At 46.2% G+C, this 20,469-nt stretch overlaps 1 protein-coding gene across 1 annotated transcript in view; it reads left to right on the plus strand.

The window, feature by feature from the left end:
- The window catches only part of LOC106586818 (NGFI-A-binding protein 1), a 48,440-nt gene extending 43,233 nt beyond the window's left edge, over window positions 1-5,207 (plus strand). Inside the window, exons 7-8 of the mRNA XM_014174500.2 lie at window positions 3,204-3,368; window positions 3,583-5,207. Of these exons, the coding sequence (XP_014029975.1) occupies window positions 3,204-3,368; window positions 3,583-3,650 (233 nt within the window). The 3' untranslated portion in view covers window positions 3,651-5,207. The remainder of the gene's footprint in view (window positions 1-3,203; window positions 3,369-3,582) is intronic.
- Window positions 5,208-20,469: the final 15,262 nt, after the last annotated feature.

Raw genomic sequence — 20,469 nt, forward strand, 5'->3', positions numbered from 1 at the left:
AGATGAAATAACAGCTCCCTGTATGGTTGCAGGTTAAAGGGACACTTCAGGATTTTTGCAATGAGGCCCTTTATCTACAGTACTTCCCTAGAGTCTGATGATCTCGTGGATACCATTTTCATGCCTAGCGAATACTCATAGACTAGCGAATACCCATTGACTTCCAGTCATTGAGCTAATGCTAGTTAGCATTGGCTCGCAAAAGTGCCCTTAACTTCCTTCATACGGGACACTTAGACATAAAATGGTGTCCACAACTTCATCTGACTCTGGGGAAGTAGATAAAGGGCCTCATTGCCAAAATCCCAAAGTATCCCTTTAAATAACAGCTGTGGTCTATCATGTCTGTATCCTAACTTTGTCCTTATGAGAGCCAATGTACATAATGTTTCTGCTTCCAGCTCTTATGATTGAAAAGCGCTTCTGGAAATCAGAACAGCGATTACTCACCTTGAACTGGACAAAGAATTTACCTTTAATTAGTCGGACGAAAGGGATTTACTCCAGAGACCCGAACAAGCCCTCATCCCGTCATTCGCAGGAGAAAGAAACGGTGAAGATATAACGGAAAGAGATGGAGGTGCCTTGTGAGGATCCGCTGATGAGTGTCGAATCTGCCCTTGCCATCCGTACTACTGGCCAATGCAGAATCGGTGGAAAATAAATTGGGCGAGCTAAATGCACGTATATCCTACCAACGGGACATTAAAAACTGTAGTATCTCATGATAAGCTGTAGACCACACTATCTTCCTAGAGATTTTTCATCTGTATTTTTCATAGCTGTCTGCATACCACCACAGACCGAGGCTGGCACTAAGACCTCACTCAATGAGCTGTATACCACCATCAACAAACAGGAAAACGCTCATCCAGAAGTGGCCCGGGACTTTAATGCAGGGAAACTTAAATCTGTTTTACCTAATTTCTATCAGCATGTTAAATGTGCAACCATGGATTCTTCCGATGGCATTGAGGAGTATACCACATCTGTCACTGACTTCATCAATAAGTGCATCGATGACGTCATCCCCACAGTGACTGTACGTACATAACCCAACCAGAAGCCATGGATTATAGGCAACATCCACACTGAGCTAAAGGGTAGAGCTTCCGCTTTCAAGGAGCAGGACTCTAACAGAGAAGCTTATAAGAAATCCCACTATGCCCTCCGACGAACCATCAAACAGGCAAAACATCAATACAGGACAAAGATCGAGTCATACTACACTGGCTCTGACACTCGTCGGATGTGGCAGGGCTTGCAAACTATGACAGACGACAAAGGGAAGCACAGCCAAGAGCTGCCCAGTGACACGAGCCTACCAGAAGAGCTAAACTATTTATATGCTCTCTTCGAGGCAACTAACACTGAAACATGCATGAGAGCACCAGCTCTTCCGGACGACTGTGTGATCACGCTCTCCGCAACTGATGTGAGTAAGACCTTTTAAGCAGGTCAACATTCACAAGGCCGCATGGCCAGACAGATTACCAGGACATGTACTCCGAGAATGCGCTGACCAACTGGCAAGTGTCTTCACTGACATTTTCAACCTGTCCATGACTGAGTCTGTAATACCAACATGTTTCAAGCAGACCACCATAGGCCCTGTGCCCAAGAACACTAAGGTAACCTGACTAAATGACTACCGACCCGTAGCACTCAAGTCTGTAGCCATGAAGTGCTTTGAAAGCCTGGTCATGGCTCACATCAACACATTATCCCAGAAACCCTAGACCCACTCCAATTTGCATACCGCCCTAACAGATCCACAAATTATGGAATCTCTTTTGAACTCCACACTGCCCTTTCACACCTGTACAAATGGAACACCTATGAGAGAATGCTATTCATTGACTACAGCTCAGCATTCAACACCATAGTACCCTCAAAGCTCATCACTAAGCTAAGGACCTTGGGACTAAATACCTCCCTCTGGATCTGTATCCTGGACTTCCTGATGGGCCTCCCCCAGGTGGTAAGGGTAGGTCACAACATATCCACCACGCTGATCCTTAACACGGGGGCCCCTCAGGGGTGTGTACTCATTCCCCTCCTGTACTCCATGTTCACTCATGACTGCAAGACCAGGCACGTCTCCCAACACCATCATTAAGTTTGCCGATGACACAACAGTGGTAGGCCTAATCACCAACAACGACGAGACAGGATATAGCGAGGAGGTCAGAGACCTAGCCGTGTGGTGCCAGGACAACAACCTCTCCCTCAACGTTATCAAGACTAGGAGATGATTGTGGACTACAGGAAAAGGAGGACCGAGCACGCCCCCATTCTCATCAATGGGGCTGTAGTGGAGCAGGTTGAGAGCTTCAAGCTCCTTGGTGTCCAAATCACCAACAAACGAACATGGTCCAAGCACACCAACACAGTCGTGAAGAGTTTACGACAAAACCTATTCCCCCTCTGGAGACTGAGAAGATTTGGCATGGGTCCTCAGATCCTCAAAAGGTTCTACAGCTGCACCATCGAGAGTATCCAGACTACTTGCATCAGTGCCTGGTATGACAACTGCTCGGCCTCTGACCATAAGGCACTACAGAGGGTAGTGCGTACATCCCAGTACATCACTGGGGCCAAGCTTCCTGCCATCCAGGACCTCTATACCACGTGGTGTCAGAGAAAGGCAAAAAAAATTGTCAAAGACTCCAGCCACCCTAGTCATAGACTCTTCTCTCTGCTACCACACGTCACGTGGTACCGGAGCACCAAGTCTAGGTCCAAGAGGCTTCTAAACAGCTTCTACCCCCAAGCCATAAGACTCCTGAACAGATGATCAAATGGCTACCCAGACTACTTGCATTGCACCCCCCCCTTTTACGGTGCTGCTACTCTCTGTTTATCATCTATGCATAAGTCCCTTTAATAACTCTACCGACATGTGTATATATTAACTCAATTACCTTGACTAACCGGTGCCTCTGCACATTGACTCTTTACCGGTACCCCCTGTATATAGCCTCGCTATCGTTATTTTACTGCTGCTCTTTAATTATTTGTAATTTATTTCTTATTTTTTAGGTATTTTTGTTTTAACTGCATTGTTGGTTAAGGGCTTGTAAGTAAACATTTCACTGTAAGGTCTAAACTTGTTGTATTCGGCACTTGTGACAAATAAAATTTGATTTGACCTAGCTGTCTGTATCCGAGCTTTGTCCTTACCTAGCTGTGTGTTCCTGCAGGGGAGAGGCCACTGAACCTGCAGGTGGCGGGTCAAAGGTCGAATGGAGATATACCCCTGGGGAAACAACTAGCCAATGAGCTGAAGAGGCATCACGGCAACAGGGAGGGAAAGACCCCGCCGACGAGTCACCATGGCAATGTCAAGTGCAAAACTCTGACCATAGGTCTGCCCCTAGAGATTCTCTCTTATTGTTCATTCACAATGCATCATTTGATACTGAGTCAGCTCAAAGATGTTATCATATTTCATTCTGAATCCTTTGATTCTGAATCTTTGATACTGAATCAGTTTGTTGATTCTTTGTCATAGTTCTCTCATGCTGAATCATTTGAAAATATTCCAACTCCTATTTATTTATTTTCTCTTTCTCATTCCAGAAAATGGGAACGGGACTGACTTCGAAGGGGCTCTCAGCCTTTCTGACAAGAAGACCATCAAATCATAGCCAGAGGATTCCAGATAGCACCTCTTCTCCTCCTTATCTTCCTCCTTGCGCATCCCTCTTTCACAACACAGTCGTCGTTGGTCAATACTAAACAAGCACAGCTGCATTAGAGCCTTAACAACCAATGTTGCCTCAAGATAAGGGATTTTACATTTAGTTTCTTTTTTGCCAAACCACCTAGAGAGCCTTTATTTCTCTACTCGTAGAAGCCCATTGTTTTGTGTTTTCACTGACTGTGTTGATTCCCCCTCCCTTCCCTACTCTATCGTTCTCCTTTCTTACTTTCAAGACTGACGGCGAGGGGTCTGTAGATGTCGCATTTGTACATACAGAATTCTGACTCTGAAAAGTGTTTATTTGTCGTTGTTGTCATTTAAATATGTGCTGTGTAAAATAAGGATGTCAGTTACCAAGACAACACTAGAAGTTCCATTGACTTTGACTCAACCAGGATTTGGCTCAGAAAAGTCTTATTTATCTTGACAAAGTGCCGGGTTACCATGGTGTTGCCATGGGTTGACTCATCCAAGGTTCTAATGGTGATAAAAAACCTTAGAGGCTTTCATTTATGACACCAACTTAAATATTTATTACAATTCAGGGAGAGCCTTCATTTGGAATTTACATATGGGACGACAACAACATTTTTGATTTTTACCTTTATTTAAACAAGGCAAGTCAGTTAAGAACAAATTCTTATTTTCAATGATGGCCTAGGAACAGTGCCTTGTTCAGGGGTAGAACAACAGATTTTTACCTTGTCAGCTCTGGGATTTGATCTTTCAACCTTTCGGTTATTAGTCCAAAGCTCTAACCACTAGGCTACCTGCCGCCCCAACATATGGGAAGACGACAACATATGGGATGGCAACATATTTGGACGACAACATATGGGATGACAACATATGGGATGACAACATATGGAACAACAAAGTATCATATTTGTATGTTATTGCAAGACAGTTTTCCGTGATAACATCGGGTGTGTATGATAGCCATCAAGAATAAGCACAAGTAGTGATTGTCATGACAATGGTCTCAGAGGCCATATAAATGGAGATGTTGACGTACTCTGTCTTACTAAACGGAAGGGAAATCCTAGAAGTGTATATAGTCTGAACTACAAAACAGTAATAACAGGGTTTACATCCCACCTTCTCACTTTAAGTAGTACAAAACCAAGTGTGTATAAGTAGAGCAATACTGACAATCTGTTGTTGAGAAACCCCGTGTCAATGTCTAGTTGTACCAGTTGTGGGGATTGTGGTCACTGTGCAGTAGTTCTATTTCATGTTGACTAGCGTTAGCCATAGTCTTAGTTCCCCTCAAGATGACCTTGAACAGATACAGTTGAAGTCAGACGTTTACATACACTTAGGTTGGAGTCATTAAAACTCATTTTTCAACCACTCCACAAATTTCCTGTTAACAAACTATTGTTTTGGCAAGTTGGGTAGGACATCTACTTTGTGCATGACACAAGTAATTTTTACAACAATTGTTTAAAGTCAGATTACTTCACTGTATCACAATTCCAGTGGGTCAGAAGTTTACATACACTAAGTTGACTGTGCTTTTAAACAGCCTGGAAAATTCCAGAAAATTATGTCATGGCTTTAGAAGCTTCTGATAGGCTAATTGACATCATTTGAGTCAATTGGAGGTGTACCTGTGGATGTATTTCAAGGCCTACCTTCAAACTCAATGCCTCTTTGCTTGACCACATGGGAAAATCAAACGAAATCAGCCAAATCAACCAAAAATTGTAGACCTCCACAAGTCTGGTTCATCCTTGGGAGCAATTTCCAAATGCATGAAGGTACCACGTTCATCTGTACAAACAACAGTACGCAAGTATAAACACCATGGGACCTCGCAGCCGTCATACTGCTCAGGAAGGAGACGCATTCTGTCTCCTAGAGATGAACGTACTTTGGTGCGAAAAGTGCAAATCAATCCCAGAACAACAGCAAAGGACCCTGTGAAGATGCTGGAGGAAACCGGTACAAAAGTATCTATATCCACAGTAAAACGAGTCCTATATTGGCATAACCTGAAAGGCTGCTCAGCAAGGAAGAAGCCACTGCTCCAAAACCGGCATAAAAAAGCAAGACTATGGTTTGCAACTGCACATGGGGACAAAGATCGTACTTTTTTGAGAATTGTGGTCGGGTCTGATGAAAGAAAAATAGAACTGTTTGGCCATAATGACCATCGTTATGTTTGGAGGAAAAAGGGGGAGGCTTGCAAGCCCAAGAACAACATCCCAACCGTGAAGCACGGGGGTGGCAGCATCATGTTGTGGGGGTGCTTTGCTGCAGGAGGGACTGGTGCACTTCACAAAATAGATGGCATTATGAGGAAGGGAAATTATGTGGATATATTGAAGCAACATCTCAAGACATCAGTCAGGAAGTTAAAGCTTGGTCGCAAATGAGTCTTCCAAATGGACGTTGAGCCCAAGCATACTTCCAAAGTTGTGACAAAATGGCTTAAGGACAAGGTCAAGGTATTGGAGTGGCCATCACAAAGCCCTGACCTCAATCCTATAGAACATTTGTGGGCAGAGCTGAAAAAGCACGTGATAGCAAGGAGGCCTACAAACCTGACTCATTTCCACCAGCTCTGTCAGAAGGAATGGGCCAAAATTCACCTAACTTATTGTGGTAAGCTTGTGGAAGGCTACCTGACACGTTTGATCCAAGTTAAACCATTTATAGGCAATGCTACCAAATCGTAATTGAGTGTATGTAAACTTCTGACCCACTGGGAATGTGATGAAAGAAATAAAAGCTGAAAAAATCATTCTCTCTACTATTATTCTGACATTTCACATTCTTAAAATAAAGTGGTGATTCTAACTGACCCACGACAGGGAATTTTTACTAGGATTAAATGTCAGGAATTGTGAAAAACTGAGTTGAAATGTATTTGGCTAAGGTGTATGTAAACTTCCGACTTCAACTGTATGTGGTACTGCTTGATTCAAAAATGCATCGTCATGTTTTTAGAATCTCCATCCAAAGTTTTTTTTTATACATTTTTTACATTTCTCATATTCTCCCATTTATTACTATGATGTGATGTACATGTTACTTTATAAAACACTTCAGTAATGTGTTCAATTACATGAATCGCTGGGGTACTATCTTAATGTCACTTTAGATCAAGCAATTTAACAAAAAAAGTTTCCATCTCATGTTCATTTTTCAGTCATGTACCAGTTAAGCTGTTTCACTAACTGTATTGGTGTTTAAAATGATTACCTCTTCTTTCAGTTACACTGATACATTCTGTTAACCATTTTCATGCAATAGTTATTAAAGAGACAGTTCACAAATAGATATACATTTAAATTGTTTTCCACTTTGCCTAAATTGGAACACAGTGCCTGTACAGTAACATGCTATAAATGGCATTAGAGCTCAGGCTCTGTGCTTCACAGCTCTGTATGGGTTCAGCTGATCTGAACTTGAGCACCACATGCAACAAGAAGTTGCCCTCCATCCCTCCTGCTAATGGGAAACTTTTGCAAATGTTATGTTGTCTAAGGGAAATGCTGTAATTAAGATGACTGGATGTACTATGAAAGATGAGACTTTGAGTATTCTAATAAATATTGCTTTGATGTCAGAAAAGCAAGTCAAACACCTTTGAGTCCAAATGTGCACTTCGCATTTCCATCTCACAACTCATTTCATATACAGTGTCAATGTTTATGATCTCTATGTTTGATGTACAGCTACAAGATGACATGGCCATCATGCAGTTACCGGATGACATGGCTGTCATACCCTGGGTTGTTCTGAACAGAATGAGTCTATGTTTGATGTACAGTTGTTATTGTATAACTTAGTCATCTTGGTAATATAAAAAGCTGACCAAGATTGCGATTTATAATGGACTGTTTCTGGATTGCGTAAATAACAACGGTTTTGTGTGATGGCGGGGATGCAGGGCTGTGTTCCAAACAAAACAACGACAAGTGTGCCTGCTCTAGTTCCTCAACAGCACAGCTACATTAGGAGAGCTCAAAAAAGCACCTTATAGTTGAAGACTCTTCTTTGAATCATAAAAGTGCATTGCAATTACTTAGGAACTGGGCACACTTTGGAGTTAGTCCTGTCACTCAAACCCTTGTCATTTTTTGTCTTATGTTGCACCTACCCCACATTTTCCACAAATATCCTCATCATATTACTGAATGTATCCAGAATATTTTAAAAGTACAGTAAATGTAAAATGCACATAATATCAACAGTGTAATGTTTATATTCATTCTTGTGTCAGGTGAACTGTTGTGTCCTCACCTTTTGGTCAGATAATTTCCCCATAATCTCCCAACTGTTCCCTTTCAATTGCTACCATGCTTATGCATATGTATTTCATATTTCTTCATTAAGAAAAATTTCAATTTAGCCCAACTCCCACAAGTGTAAAGGGTTAAACCAGAATATTTAATGATGATTTGGTCAGGAGAAGCTAGCCAGAGAATAGTGACACGTACACAGTAGCCAGGATAAGCACATAACAACTAGTATTGTGCGTTGCCTTACCCTAGTAGTAGAAAATAGTGTGCATTTGTATATTTAGTGAACTAAACAAAATGTGAGGATAAAATATTCATTTGTATAATTTATTGGAGGTATGTTTGTTCAGAACACAAATCATTTATTGCATGCAAATCTTTGACCATTTACATAAGTGAGATTCATTAAGTAATGGCCTAATGAGCATCAACATCCACCTTCATCATGAAAACTGCATTGTAAAGTTATTAGAATGTCTAAATTGTTTCCCCTTAAGTCATGGAAAAATGTTGGCAGGATGATTGATTCAATAATCTTCACCTGAATTCTACCTATACATAAAAGCAAAATGTAGCTTGGCTACCTGACTGTTTCAGTATTCAAAAAAGCTACCTCCAAATACAGTAAGATACAGACTGGTACCCAGGCTACCAACAACCAGCTTCACAAGATGGATGATGTCTGAACTACCTTAGTTCCTTGTAAGTTTGCTCTGCAGCACCAACCTTTGACCTGACCCTGTGTTGTGACTTGTAACAGCTTTGTATACTATACAGTAGAATGATACATTACTAACTTTGGGATGAAACCGTTTTTGTTTGTCAGTAGAATTTGATATTGTCAGTGTTGTTGTTGGTAAAAACATCATTAGATTATGTCATGCACCCTGTCAATCCTATTGTTTTGTAAACACTTACATTTAATTTGTTATACAGCACATGAACAATAACAATAAACTCTATTTTTGTTTTATCTGATGGCGAATTACCTTTCAAGGGGCTGTCCTGTTTCCCCCAAAATTATTTGTGCTTTTTTATTTATATATTTTTTAGTTGAACTCAAATAAAAAAAAATAGTGGATAGCACATAGTTTCTGAGAACTTCAGCTAGAATGTATGATTAGGTAAAGGTAAATGTCCTCTGAGATAGGGCTGCAGATGCTCTCTCGGAATCAAGATAACAACCTGACTAGATAAGTTCTAGTGAACATTTTGTGTTCATAAGAAATACTGTTCTAGTTTCGCTTTCAGAAAACTCCAAAGAGTTATGTCTTATGATTCACCGTATTGTGATCCTGAAGGGCCACCGTACTTTGACAAAATGTTGTTATGCGAGCTCAGGAAAATGGGCATGTTCGAGTGATAGTGGATAAACTTGTGTCGTTGATAAAGAACAAAGTCTTGTTCTTCCAACACAACAGTAAAAATGTAGTAGTGAAAAGACAATTCGGCCGGCACAGTTATTTATCATCTCCTAAAAACTACCTAAAAATGACATTTGCAACAACAGTTGGAAATTCTGCCGCTGCAGTGCTTCTGAACCGTGTTATTCAGATTCTACAGCATATTCCAGCTCATACTCTCAAACCTTTGACTCTCAAAACCATCTCAGTGTCCTTATTCATGTGTATCCATTTAAACTCAGTTACCCTTTGAACGTTTTTGAAAAACTTGAGAGGAGAGGAAAGTTTCACGACACTCTGCTATATTCTGGGAAACAAAAGGTAGTGCACAACACATACAGTGCCGTGAAAATGTATCTGCCCCCTTACTGATTTTCTCTATTTTTGCATATTTTTGATACTGGATGTTATCAGAACGCAGTTTGGGATTTTTGCCAGGCATAATGGGACCCATGTCATCCATAAAGTTATACTTTTGACTCATCTGTCGATAGAACATTCTTCCCAGAGTCATGAAGATCACCCAGGTGCTTCCAGGTGCTTTTTGGGAAACTTGAGTCCATTTTTTGAATAAAATGGGTCCCATTAAGTCTGGCGAAAACCAAAAACCTTATTCCACAGTAACAACTTTCTACGAACGGTCAAGCATGGTGGTGGTAGTGTGATGGCTTGGGGATGCTTTTCTGCCTCAGGACCTGGACAACTTGCCTTAATAGAAGGAACCATGAATTCTGCTCTGTATCAGAATTCTACAGGAGAATATCAGGCCATCCGTCTGTGAGCTGAGCCTGAAGCGCAGCTGCGTCATGCAGCAAGACAGTAATCCAAATCACACTATCAATACAATGGCGCCGGAGGGGATGACTGCTGTTTTATTGACTCCTAACCAATTGTGCTATTTTGTGTTTTTTCGCGTTGTTTGTAACTTATTTTGTACATAATGTTTCTGCCTCTGTCTCTTATGACCTAAAATAACTTCTGGATATCAGAACAGAGATTACTCACCTCGACCTGGACAAAGATTTTTTTTTAATGAGGCAAAGGATTTACTGCTGCTACAGGACCAGGCCCAAATCCCTGTCATTCGCATGAAGAGACGCCGCCGATACAGGGAACGCAGATCCGGGTGCCTTGTGAGAATTCCTCGGTGAGTGGGTAACCCGCCTCTACTATCCATCCTATTGGTCAACGTGCAATCATTGGAGAATAAACTGGATGAGCTCCGTTCGAGACTATCCTACCAACGGGACATTAAAAACTGAAATATCTTATATTTCACTAAGTCATGGCTGAATGATGACATGAATACTATACAGTTGGCTGGGTTTTCCATGCATCTGCAAGACAGAACAGCTGCCTCCGGTAAGACAAGGGGTGGAGGTCTGTGTCTATTTGTCAATAACAGCTGGTGCACAAAGTCTAATATTAAAGAAGTCTCAAGGTTAAGCTCGCCTGAGGTAGAGTACCTCATCAAGTCTCCTGAAGGGATCCCGAGTGGCGCAGCGTTCTAAGGCACTGCATCTCTAGTGCAAGAGGCGTCACTACAGTCCCTGGTTTGAATCCAGGCTGTATCACATCCAGCTGTGCTTGGGAGTACCATAGGGCCGCACACAATTGGCCCATCGTCGTCTGGGTTTGGCTGGGGTAGGCCGTCATTGTAAATAAGAATTTGTTCTTAACTGGCTTGCTTAGTTAAATAAAGGTTAAATAACAAATTTAAAAATGATAAGCTGTAGACCACACTATTTACCAAGAGAGTTTTCATCTATATTTATTTGTAGCTGTCTATTCATTCAAATCAAATTTGTCACATGTGCCAAATACAAGTGTAGACCTTACAGTGAAATGCTTACTTACAAGCCTTTAACCAACAATGCAGTTTTAAGAAAAAATATTATTAAGAAAGGATTTACTAAATAAACAACAACAACAAAAAGGTTAAAAAATCAAAAGAAATTAAAGAGCAACAATAAAATAACAGTACCAAGGCTATATACATGTCACGTCCTGACACTAGTAAGATGTAATTTTCTATAGTAGAGTAGGGCAGGGCGTGACATGGGGTGTTTAGGATTGTTCTATGTTTCCTATTTCTATGTTTTAGTTCTAGTTTTTCTGTTTCTATGTTGGGATTGTTTGGAGTTGATCTCTAATTGGAGGCAGCTGATCCTCATTGCCTCTGATTAAAGATCATATTTAAGTAGGGGTTTTTCTCATTGTTGTTTGTGGGTTATTATCTTTTGAGTAGTGTGTTTTCCTCTCTGCGTCACGGTTTGTTGTTTTCTATTTTCAAGTTATTTATGTATTGCATTAAGTTTCACGTTTAAATAAATATGTGGAACTACGAAAACGCTGCATCTTGGTCCGCTCCTTCAAAACAACCGTGACAGAATAACCCACCATAAAAGGACCAAGCAGTGTGGTATGGAGCAGCAGGAGAAATGGACTTGGGAAGAAATCCTGGATGGGAAAGGACCCTGGAGTCAGGCTGGGGAGTATCGCCGACCGAAGGAGGAACTGGAGGCAGCGAAGGCAGAGCGGCGTTACTATGAGGCGCTGTACAAGGCACGAGGCAAGTGGGAGAGGCAGCCCCCCCAAAAAATTTGGGGGGGGAGCACACGGGGAGATTGGCGGAGTCAGGTTGGAGACCTGAGCCAACTCCCCATGCTTACCGTGGGGAGCAGGTGACGAGGCAAGCACCGAGCTATGCGGTGATGCGCACTGTATCGCCAGTGAGCATTCACAGGCCGGTGCGATCTGTGCCCGCGCTCTGCATTAGTCGAGCTAAGTTGAGCATCCAGCCAGAACGGGTTATGCCAGCTCTACGCTCGAGATCTCCAGTGAGCCTCCACGGCCCAGTATATCCAGTGCGCCTGCCCAGTCCGGGGTGTCCTGTTCCTGTTCCCCGCACTCGCCCTGAGGTGCGTGTTACTAGTCTGGCGCCTCCTATGCCAGTCCCACGCATCAGGGTTCCAGTGCGCCTGCCCAGTCCGGGGTGTCCTGTTCCTGCTCCTCGCATTCTTCCTTCAGTGCGCATCCATAGCCCGGTACAGCCAGTGCCTGCTGTGAGCACTCGGCCCTTAGTGCGTCTCCCCAGTCCGGTGAGACTGATTCCTGCTCCTCGCACTCTCCCTCCAGTGCGCCTCCATAGCCCAGTACGTCCTGTGCCTGCTCCTCGCACTCTCCCTCCATAGTCCAGTACGTCCTGTGCCTGCTCCTCGCACTATTCCTCCAGTGCGCAGCCATAACCCGGTACAGCCAGTGCCTGCTGTGAGCACTCGGCCCTAAGTGCGTCTCCCCAGTCCGGTGAGACCGATTCCTGCTCCTCGCACTCTCCCTCCAGTGCGCCTCCATAGCCCAGTAGTCCTGTGCCAGATCCCCGCACTCGCCCTGAGGTGCGTATTAGTAGTCTGGCACCTCCTATGCCAGCCCCACACATCAGGCCTCCAGTGCGTCTGCCCAGTCAGGGGTGTCCTGTTCCTGCTCCCCGCACTTGCCCTGAGGTGCGTGTTACTAGGCTGGCGCCTCCTATGCCAGTCCCACGCATCAGGCCTCCAGCGACGCTCCTCAGGCCGGAGCCTTCAGCGGCGGCCTTTAGCCCGGAGCCTTCAGTGGTGGCCTTTAGCCCAGAGTCTTCAGCGGCGGTTGGCGGTCCGACGCCTCCGGCGATGATCAATGGTCTGGTTCCTCCGGACATACAGAAGCAGGGGGATCAGCGGGCGGTGGGAGTACTACGCCCGGAACCAGAGCCGCCGCCATAGACACTAGTCACCCACCCTACCTTTCCTTTGTGTTTTGTGGTTATTTTTTATTTTTTTGGGGTTTGCATTCGGAGTCTGCACCTTGGGGGGGGGGGGTACTGTCACGTCCTGACCCTAGTAAGATGTCATTTTCTATAGTAGGGCAGGGCGTGACATGGGGTGTTCTATGTTTTAGTTCTAGTTTTTCTATTTCTATGTTGGGATTGTTTGGTGTTGATCTCTAATTGGAGGCAGCTGATCCTCATTGCCTCTGATTAGAGATCATATTTAAGTAGGTGTAATGGCTGTCTGTAAGAGGGAACCAAGGTGCAGCAGAGGGTGTGTTCATCATTAGAATTTTAATACAAAAAACAAGAGAACACTACAAAATGAACAAAAACGACAGCAAACAGTCCTGTTAGGAAAATACTCTAAACAGAAACAATTACCCACAAAACCCAAAGGAAAAACATGCTCCTTATGTGTGACTCCCAATCAGCAGCAACGAGCTTCAGCTGTGCCTGATTGGGAGCCACACACATGGCCCAAAACAAAGAAATACCAAAACATAGAAAAAGGAACATAGAACGCCCACCCAATGTAACGCCATGGCGTAACCAAAATAAAGAACAAAAAAACCCCTCTCTATGGCCAGGGCGTTACAGTACCCCCCCCCCCAAAGGTGCGGACTCCGGCCGCAAAACCTGACTCTGAAGGGGAGGGTCCGGGTGGGCCTTCTTACGGCGGTGGCTCAGGTGCGGGACGTGGCCTCTGCTCCACCCTTGACGTCGCCCTCTTAGGTGGCGCACCTGGCCGCTCCGAAGGTCTGGTGGGCGACGCTGACTGCGCCCGGCTGGCGGGCGGCGATGGTTGCGCCCGGCTGGCGGGCGACCCTTGTTGCGCCTGGCTGGCGGGCGGCGATGGTTGCGCCCGGCTGGCGGGCGACCCTGGCTGCGCCCGGCTGGCGGGCGACCCTGGCTGCGCCCGGCTGGTGGGCGTCCCTGGCTGCGCCCGGCGTCCCTGGCTGCGCCCGGCTGGCGGGCGTCCCTGGCGGCTCCGACGGCACTGACCCAGGATTCACCAGGCTGGGGAGACATGATGGATGCCTGGCCCTGGGCACAGGCACAGGACTCACCAGGCTGGGGAGACATGACAGAGGCCTGGCCCTAGGCGTAGGCACAGGACTCACCGGGCTGGCGGGCGTCCCTGGCCACTCTGGCAGTTCAGGGCAGTCTGGCCACTCCGGCAGTTCAGCGCAGTCTGGCCACTCCGGCAGTTCAGCGCAGTCTGGCCACTCCGGCAGTTCAGCGCAGTCTGGCCACTCCGGCAGTTCAGCGCAGTCTGGCCACTCCGGCAGTTCAGCGCAGTCTGACCTCTCTGGCGACTGTTGACTGGTGGGCAGCTCTGACGACTGTTGACTGGCGGGCAGCTCTGACGACTGTTGACTGGCGGGCAGCTCTGGCGACTGTTGACTGGCGGGCAGCTCTGGCGACTGTTGACTGGCGGGCAGCTCTGGCGACTGTTGACTGGCGGGCAGCTCTGACTGCTCTGGACAGGTGAGACCCACTGGAGGCCTAGTCCTGGGAGGTGGCAGGACTACCTGGACCGAGGAGGCGCACTGGAGACCAGACGCACTGAGCTGGCACCATCCGCACTGGCTCGATGCCTGCACTCGCATGGCACTTGCGGGGGGCTGGTATGGAGCGCACCGGGCTTTGAACGTGCACTGGGGACACCGTGCGCTCCACAGCATAACACGGTGTCTTACCAGTGCCACGCTGCTTCCGGTAAGCACGGGGAGTTGGCTTAGGTCTACCACCTGACTCTGCCAATCTCCCCGTGTGCCCCCCCCAAAAAAAAAATTGTGGGGCATGCTTCCCGTGTCCGTTGCTCTCCCTTGCCTCGTACCAGCGCCTCTCAGCTCTCGCCGCCTCGATCTCCCACTGCGGGCGGCGATACTCCCCAGCTTGAGCCCATGGTTCACCTTCGTCCTGTAATTCCTCCCATCTCCAGGAATCCTGAACGATCCTCTCCATCTTCTCCAAAGTCCATGAGTCCTTCTCCTGGTGCCTCTCCTTCCTCTGCTGCTTGGTCCGTTTTCGGTGGGTAATTCTGTAACGGCTGTCTGTAAGAGGGAACCAAGGTGCAGCAGAGGATGTGTTCATCATTAGAATTTTAATACAAAAAACAAGAGAACACTACAAAATGAACTAAAACGACAGCAAACAGTCCTGTTAGGAAAACACTCTAAACAGAAACAATTACCCACAAAACCCAAAGGAAAAACATGCTCCTTATGTGTGACTCCCAATCAGCAGCAACGAGCTTCAGCTGTGCCTGATTGGGAGCCACACACATGGCCCAAAACAAAGAAATACCAAAACATAGAAAAAGGAACATAGAACACCCACCCAATGTAACACCCTGGCCTAACCAAAATAAAGAACAAAAAACCCCTCTCTATGGCCAGGGCGTTACAGTAGGGTTTTTTCTCAATGTTGTTTGTGGGTTATTATCTTTTGAGTAGTGTGTTTTCCTCTCTGCGTCATGGTTTGTTGTTTTTCTATTTTCAAGTGTATGTATTGCATTAAGTTTCACATTTAAATAAATGTGTGGAACTACGAAAATGCTGTATCTTGGTCCGCTCCTTCAAACAACCGTGACAATACAGAGGTAATTGAGATAATATGTACATGTAGGTAGAGGTAAAGTGACTAATGCATAGATAATAAACGAAGAGTAGCAGCAGTGTAAAAATTGGGGGAGTGGGAAAAAGCAAATAGTCTGGGTAGCCATTTGATTAACTGTTCAGGAGTCTTATGGCTTGGGGGTAGAAGCTGTTCAGAAGCCTCTTGGACCTAGACTTGGCGCTCAGGTACCACTTGCCGTGTGGTAGCAGAGAGAACAATCTATGACTAGGGTGGCAATTTTAAGGGCCTTCCTCTGCCACCGCCTGGTATAGATGTCCTGGATGGCAGGAAGCTTGGCCCCAGTGATGTACTGGGCTGTACGCACTACCCTCTGTTGCGCCTTGCGGTCAGAGGCTGAGCAGTTTCCATACCAGGCGGTGATGCAACCAGTCAGGATACTCTCGATGGTGCAGCTGTAAAAAAATGGAGGATCTGAGGACCCATGCCAAATATTTTCGTTCTGCTGAGGGGGAATAGGCATTGTCGTGCCCTCTTCATGGCTGTCTACCACAAACCACAAACCAATGCTTGCACTAAGACTGCACGCAACGAGCTGTATAAGGCCATAAGCATACAAGAAAATGCTCATCCAGAGGCAGCACTCCTAGTGGCCGGGTACTTTAATGCAGGAAAACTTAAATCCATCTTACCTCATTTCTACCAGCATGTAACATGTGCAACCAAAGGAAATAAAACTCTAGACCACTTTTTCTCCACACATAGATACGTGTACTAAGCTCAACCTTGCCCTGCGTTTGTCAAATCTGACTCTGCACTGGTCCATTGACATGTCACATGTACATTTTCAAGACATTCTCTGAAACTCAACTCGAATGCACTGCCTGTCTCCCTGTACTTCACATACGCTTGGACTGATAATAGAATATTCCCTTACTTTGGTATGTTATCCTTGCTCATATGTTATCATTGGTGGTATGTTAACCTTGATGATATGTTATCCTTGATATGTTATCCTTGGTGATATGTTATCCTTGGAGGTATGTTACCCTGGTGATATGTTATCCCTGGCGATATGTTATCCTTGGTGGTATGTTATCCCTGGCGATATGTTATCATTGCAGGTATGTCATCCTTGATGATATGTTATCCTTGATGGTATGTTATCCTTGATATGTTATCCCTGGTGAAATGGTATCCTTGGTGGTATGTTATCATTGACAATATGTTATCCTTGGTGATATGTTATCATTCGTGGTATGTTATCCTTGAAGATATGTTATCCCTGGTGGTATGTTATCCCTGGTGAGATGTTATCTTTGATGATATGTTATCCCTGGTGATATGTTACCCTTGATGATATGTTATCCTTGGTGGTATGGTATCCTTGGTGATATGTTATCCTTGGTGGTATGTTATCCTTGACGATATGTTATCCTTGGTGGTATGTTATCCTTGGTGGTATGTTATCCTTGATGATATGTTATCATTTACATTACATTTAAGTCATTTAGCAGACGCTCTTATCCAGAGCGACTTACAAAATGGTGCATTCACCTTATGATATCCAGTGGAACAACCACTTTACAATAGTGCATCTAAATCTTTTAAGGGGGGGGGTTAGAAGGATTACTTTATCCTATCCTAGGTATTCCTTAAAGAGGTGGGGTTTCAGGTGTCTCCGGAAGGTGGTGATTGACTCCGCTGTCCTGGCGTCGTGAGGGAGCTTGTTCCACCATTGGGGTGCCAGAGCAGCGAACAGTTTTGACTGGGCTGAGCGGGAACTGTGCTTCCTCAGAGGTAGGGGGCCAGCAGGCCAGTGGTGGATGAACGCAGTGCCCTTGTTTGGGTGTAGGGCCTGATCAGAGCCTGAAGGTATGGAGGTGCCGTTCCCTTCACAGCTCCGTAGGCAATCACCATGGTCTTGTAGCGGATGCGAGCTTCAACTGGAAGCCAGTGGAGAGAGCGGAGGAGCGGGGTGACGTGAGAGAACTTGGGAAGGTTGAACACCAGACGGGCTGCGGCGTTCTGGATGAGTTGTAGGGGTTTAATGGCACAGGCAGGGAGCCCAGCCAACAGCGAGTTGCAGTAATCCAGACGGGAGATGACAAGTGCCTGGATTAGGACCTGCGCCGCTTCCTGTGTGAGGCAGGGTCGTACTCTGCGAATGTTGTAGAGCATGAACCTACAGGATCGGGTCACCGCCTTGATGTTAGTGGAGAACGACAGGGTGTTGTCCAGGATCACTCCAAGGTTCTTAGCACTCTGGGAGGAGGACACAAGGGAGTTGTCAACCGTGATGGCGAGATCATGGAACGGGCAGTCCTTCCCCGGGAGGAAGAGCAGCTCCGTCTTGCCGAGGTTCAGCTTGAGCTGGTGATCCGTCATCCACACTGATATGTCTGACAGACATGCAGAGATGCGATTCGCCGCCTGGTTATCAGAAGGGGGAAAGGAGAAGATTAATTGTGTGTCGTCTGCATAGCAATGATAGGAGAGACCATGTGAGGATATGACAGAGCCAAGTGACTTGGTGTATAGCGAGAATAGGAGAGGGCCTAGAACAGAGCCCTGGGGGACACCAGTGGTGAGAGCGCATGGTGCGGAGACAGATTCTCGCCACGCCACCTGGTAGGAGCGACCTGTCAGGTAGGACGCAATCCAAGCGTGGGCCGCGCCGGAGATGCCCAACTCGGAGAGGGTGGAGAGGAGGATCTGATGGTTCACAGTATCAAAGGCAGCAGATAGGTCTAGAAGGATGAGAGCAGAGGAGAGAGAGTTAGCTTTAGCAGTGCGGAGAGCCTCCGTGACACAGAGAAGAGCAGTCTCAGTTGAATGCCCAGTCTTGAAACCTGACTGATTAGGATCAAGAAGGTCATTCTGAGAGAGATAGCAGGAGAGCTGGCCAAGGACGGCACGTTCAAGAGTTTTGGAGAGAAAAGAAAGAAGGGATACTGGTCTGTAGTTGTTGACATCGGAGGGATCGAGTGTAGGTTTTTTCAGAAGGGGTGCAACTCTCGCTCTCTTGAAGACGGAAGGGACGTAGCCAGCGGTCAAGGATGAGTTGATGAGCGAGGTGAGGAAGGGGAGAAGGTCTCCGGAAATGGTCTGGAGAAGAGAGGAGGGGATAGGGTCAAGTGGGCAGGTTGTTGGGCGGCCGGCCGTCACAAGACGCGAGATTTCATCTGGAGAGAGAGGGGAGAAAGAGGTCAAAGCACAGGGTAGGGCAGTGTGAGCAGGACCAGCGGTGTCGTTTGACTTAGCAAACGAGGATCGGATATCGTCAACCTTCTTTTCAAAATGGTTGACGAAGTCATCCGCAGAGAGGGAGGAGGGGGGGAGGGGGAGGAGGATTCAGGAGGGAGGAGAAGGTAGCAAAGAGCTTCCTAGGGTTAGAGGCAGATGCTTGGAATTTAGAGTGGTAGAAAGTGGCTTTAGCAGCAGAGACAGAAGAGGAGAATGTAGAGAGGAGTGAGTGAAAGGATGCCAGGTCCGCAGGGGAGGCGAGTTTTCCTCCATTTCCGCTCGGCTGCCCGGAGCCTTGTTCTGTGAGCTCGTAGTGAGTCGTCGAGCCATGGAGCAGGAGGGGAGGACCGAGCCGGCCTGGAGGATAGGGGACAGAGAAAATCAAAGGATGCAGAAAGGGAGGAGAGGAGGGTTGAGGAGGCAGAATCAGGAGATAGGTTGGAGAAGGTTTGAGCAGAGGGAAGAGATGATAGGATGGAAGAGGAGAGAGTAGCGGGAGAGAGAGAGCGAAGGTTGGGACGGCGCAATACCATCCGAGTAGGGGCAGAGTGAGAAGTGTTGGATGAGAGCAAGAGGGAAAAGGATACAAGGTAGTGGTCGGAGATTTGGAGGGGAGTTGCAATGAGATTAGTGGAAAAACAGCATCTAGTAAAGATGAGGTCAAGCGTATTGCCTGCCTTGTGAGTAGGGGGGGAAGGTGAGAGGGTGAGGTCAAAAGAGGAGAGGAGTGGAAAGAAGGAGGCAGAGAGGAATGAGTCGAAGGTAGACGTGGGGAGGTTAAAGTCACCCAGAACTGTGAGAGGTGAGCCATCCTCAGGAAAGGAACTTATCAAGGCGTCAAGCTCATTGATGAACTCTCCAAGGGAACCTGGAGGGCGATAAATGATAAGGATGTTAAGCTTGAAAGGGCTGGTAACTGTGACAGCATGGAATTCAAATGAGGAGATAGACAGATGGGTCAGGGGAGAAAGAGAGAATGTCCACTTGGGAGAGATGAGGATTCCAGTGCCACCACCCCGCTGGCTCGATGCTCTAGGGGTATGCGAGAACACGTGGGCAGACGAAGAGAGAGCAGTAGGAGTAGCAGTGTTATCTGTGGTAATCCATGTTTCCGTCAGCGCCAGGAAGTCTAGGGACTGGAGGGTAGCATAGGCTGAGATGAACTCAGCCTTGTTGGCTGCAGACCGGCAGTTCCAGAGGCTGCCGGAGACCTGGAACTCCACGTGGGTCGTGCGCGCTGGGACCACCAGGTTAGAGTGGCAGCGGCCACGCGGTGTGAAGCGTTTGTATGGCCTGTGCAGAGGGGAGAGAACAGGGATAGACAGACACATAGTTGACAAGCTACAGAAGTGTTGTTTCTTGTATTATTGTCTCTTGTGTCTTTAGAGAACTGTTTCACTTTGATATCCTTTTTCTTCTGTCCTGATTTTCTCTTTCTTTTCTTCTGTTAACTAGATATTCTTTTGGGTATGT

Source organism: Salmo salar, chromosome ssa25, assembly GCF_905237065.1.
Source record: "Salmo salar chromosome ssa25, Ssal_v3.1, whole genome shotgun sequence".
In the NCBI taxonomy this organism is placed as follows: domain Eukaryota; kingdom Metazoa; phylum Chordata; class Actinopteri; order Salmoniformes; family Salmonidae; genus Salmo; species Salmo salar.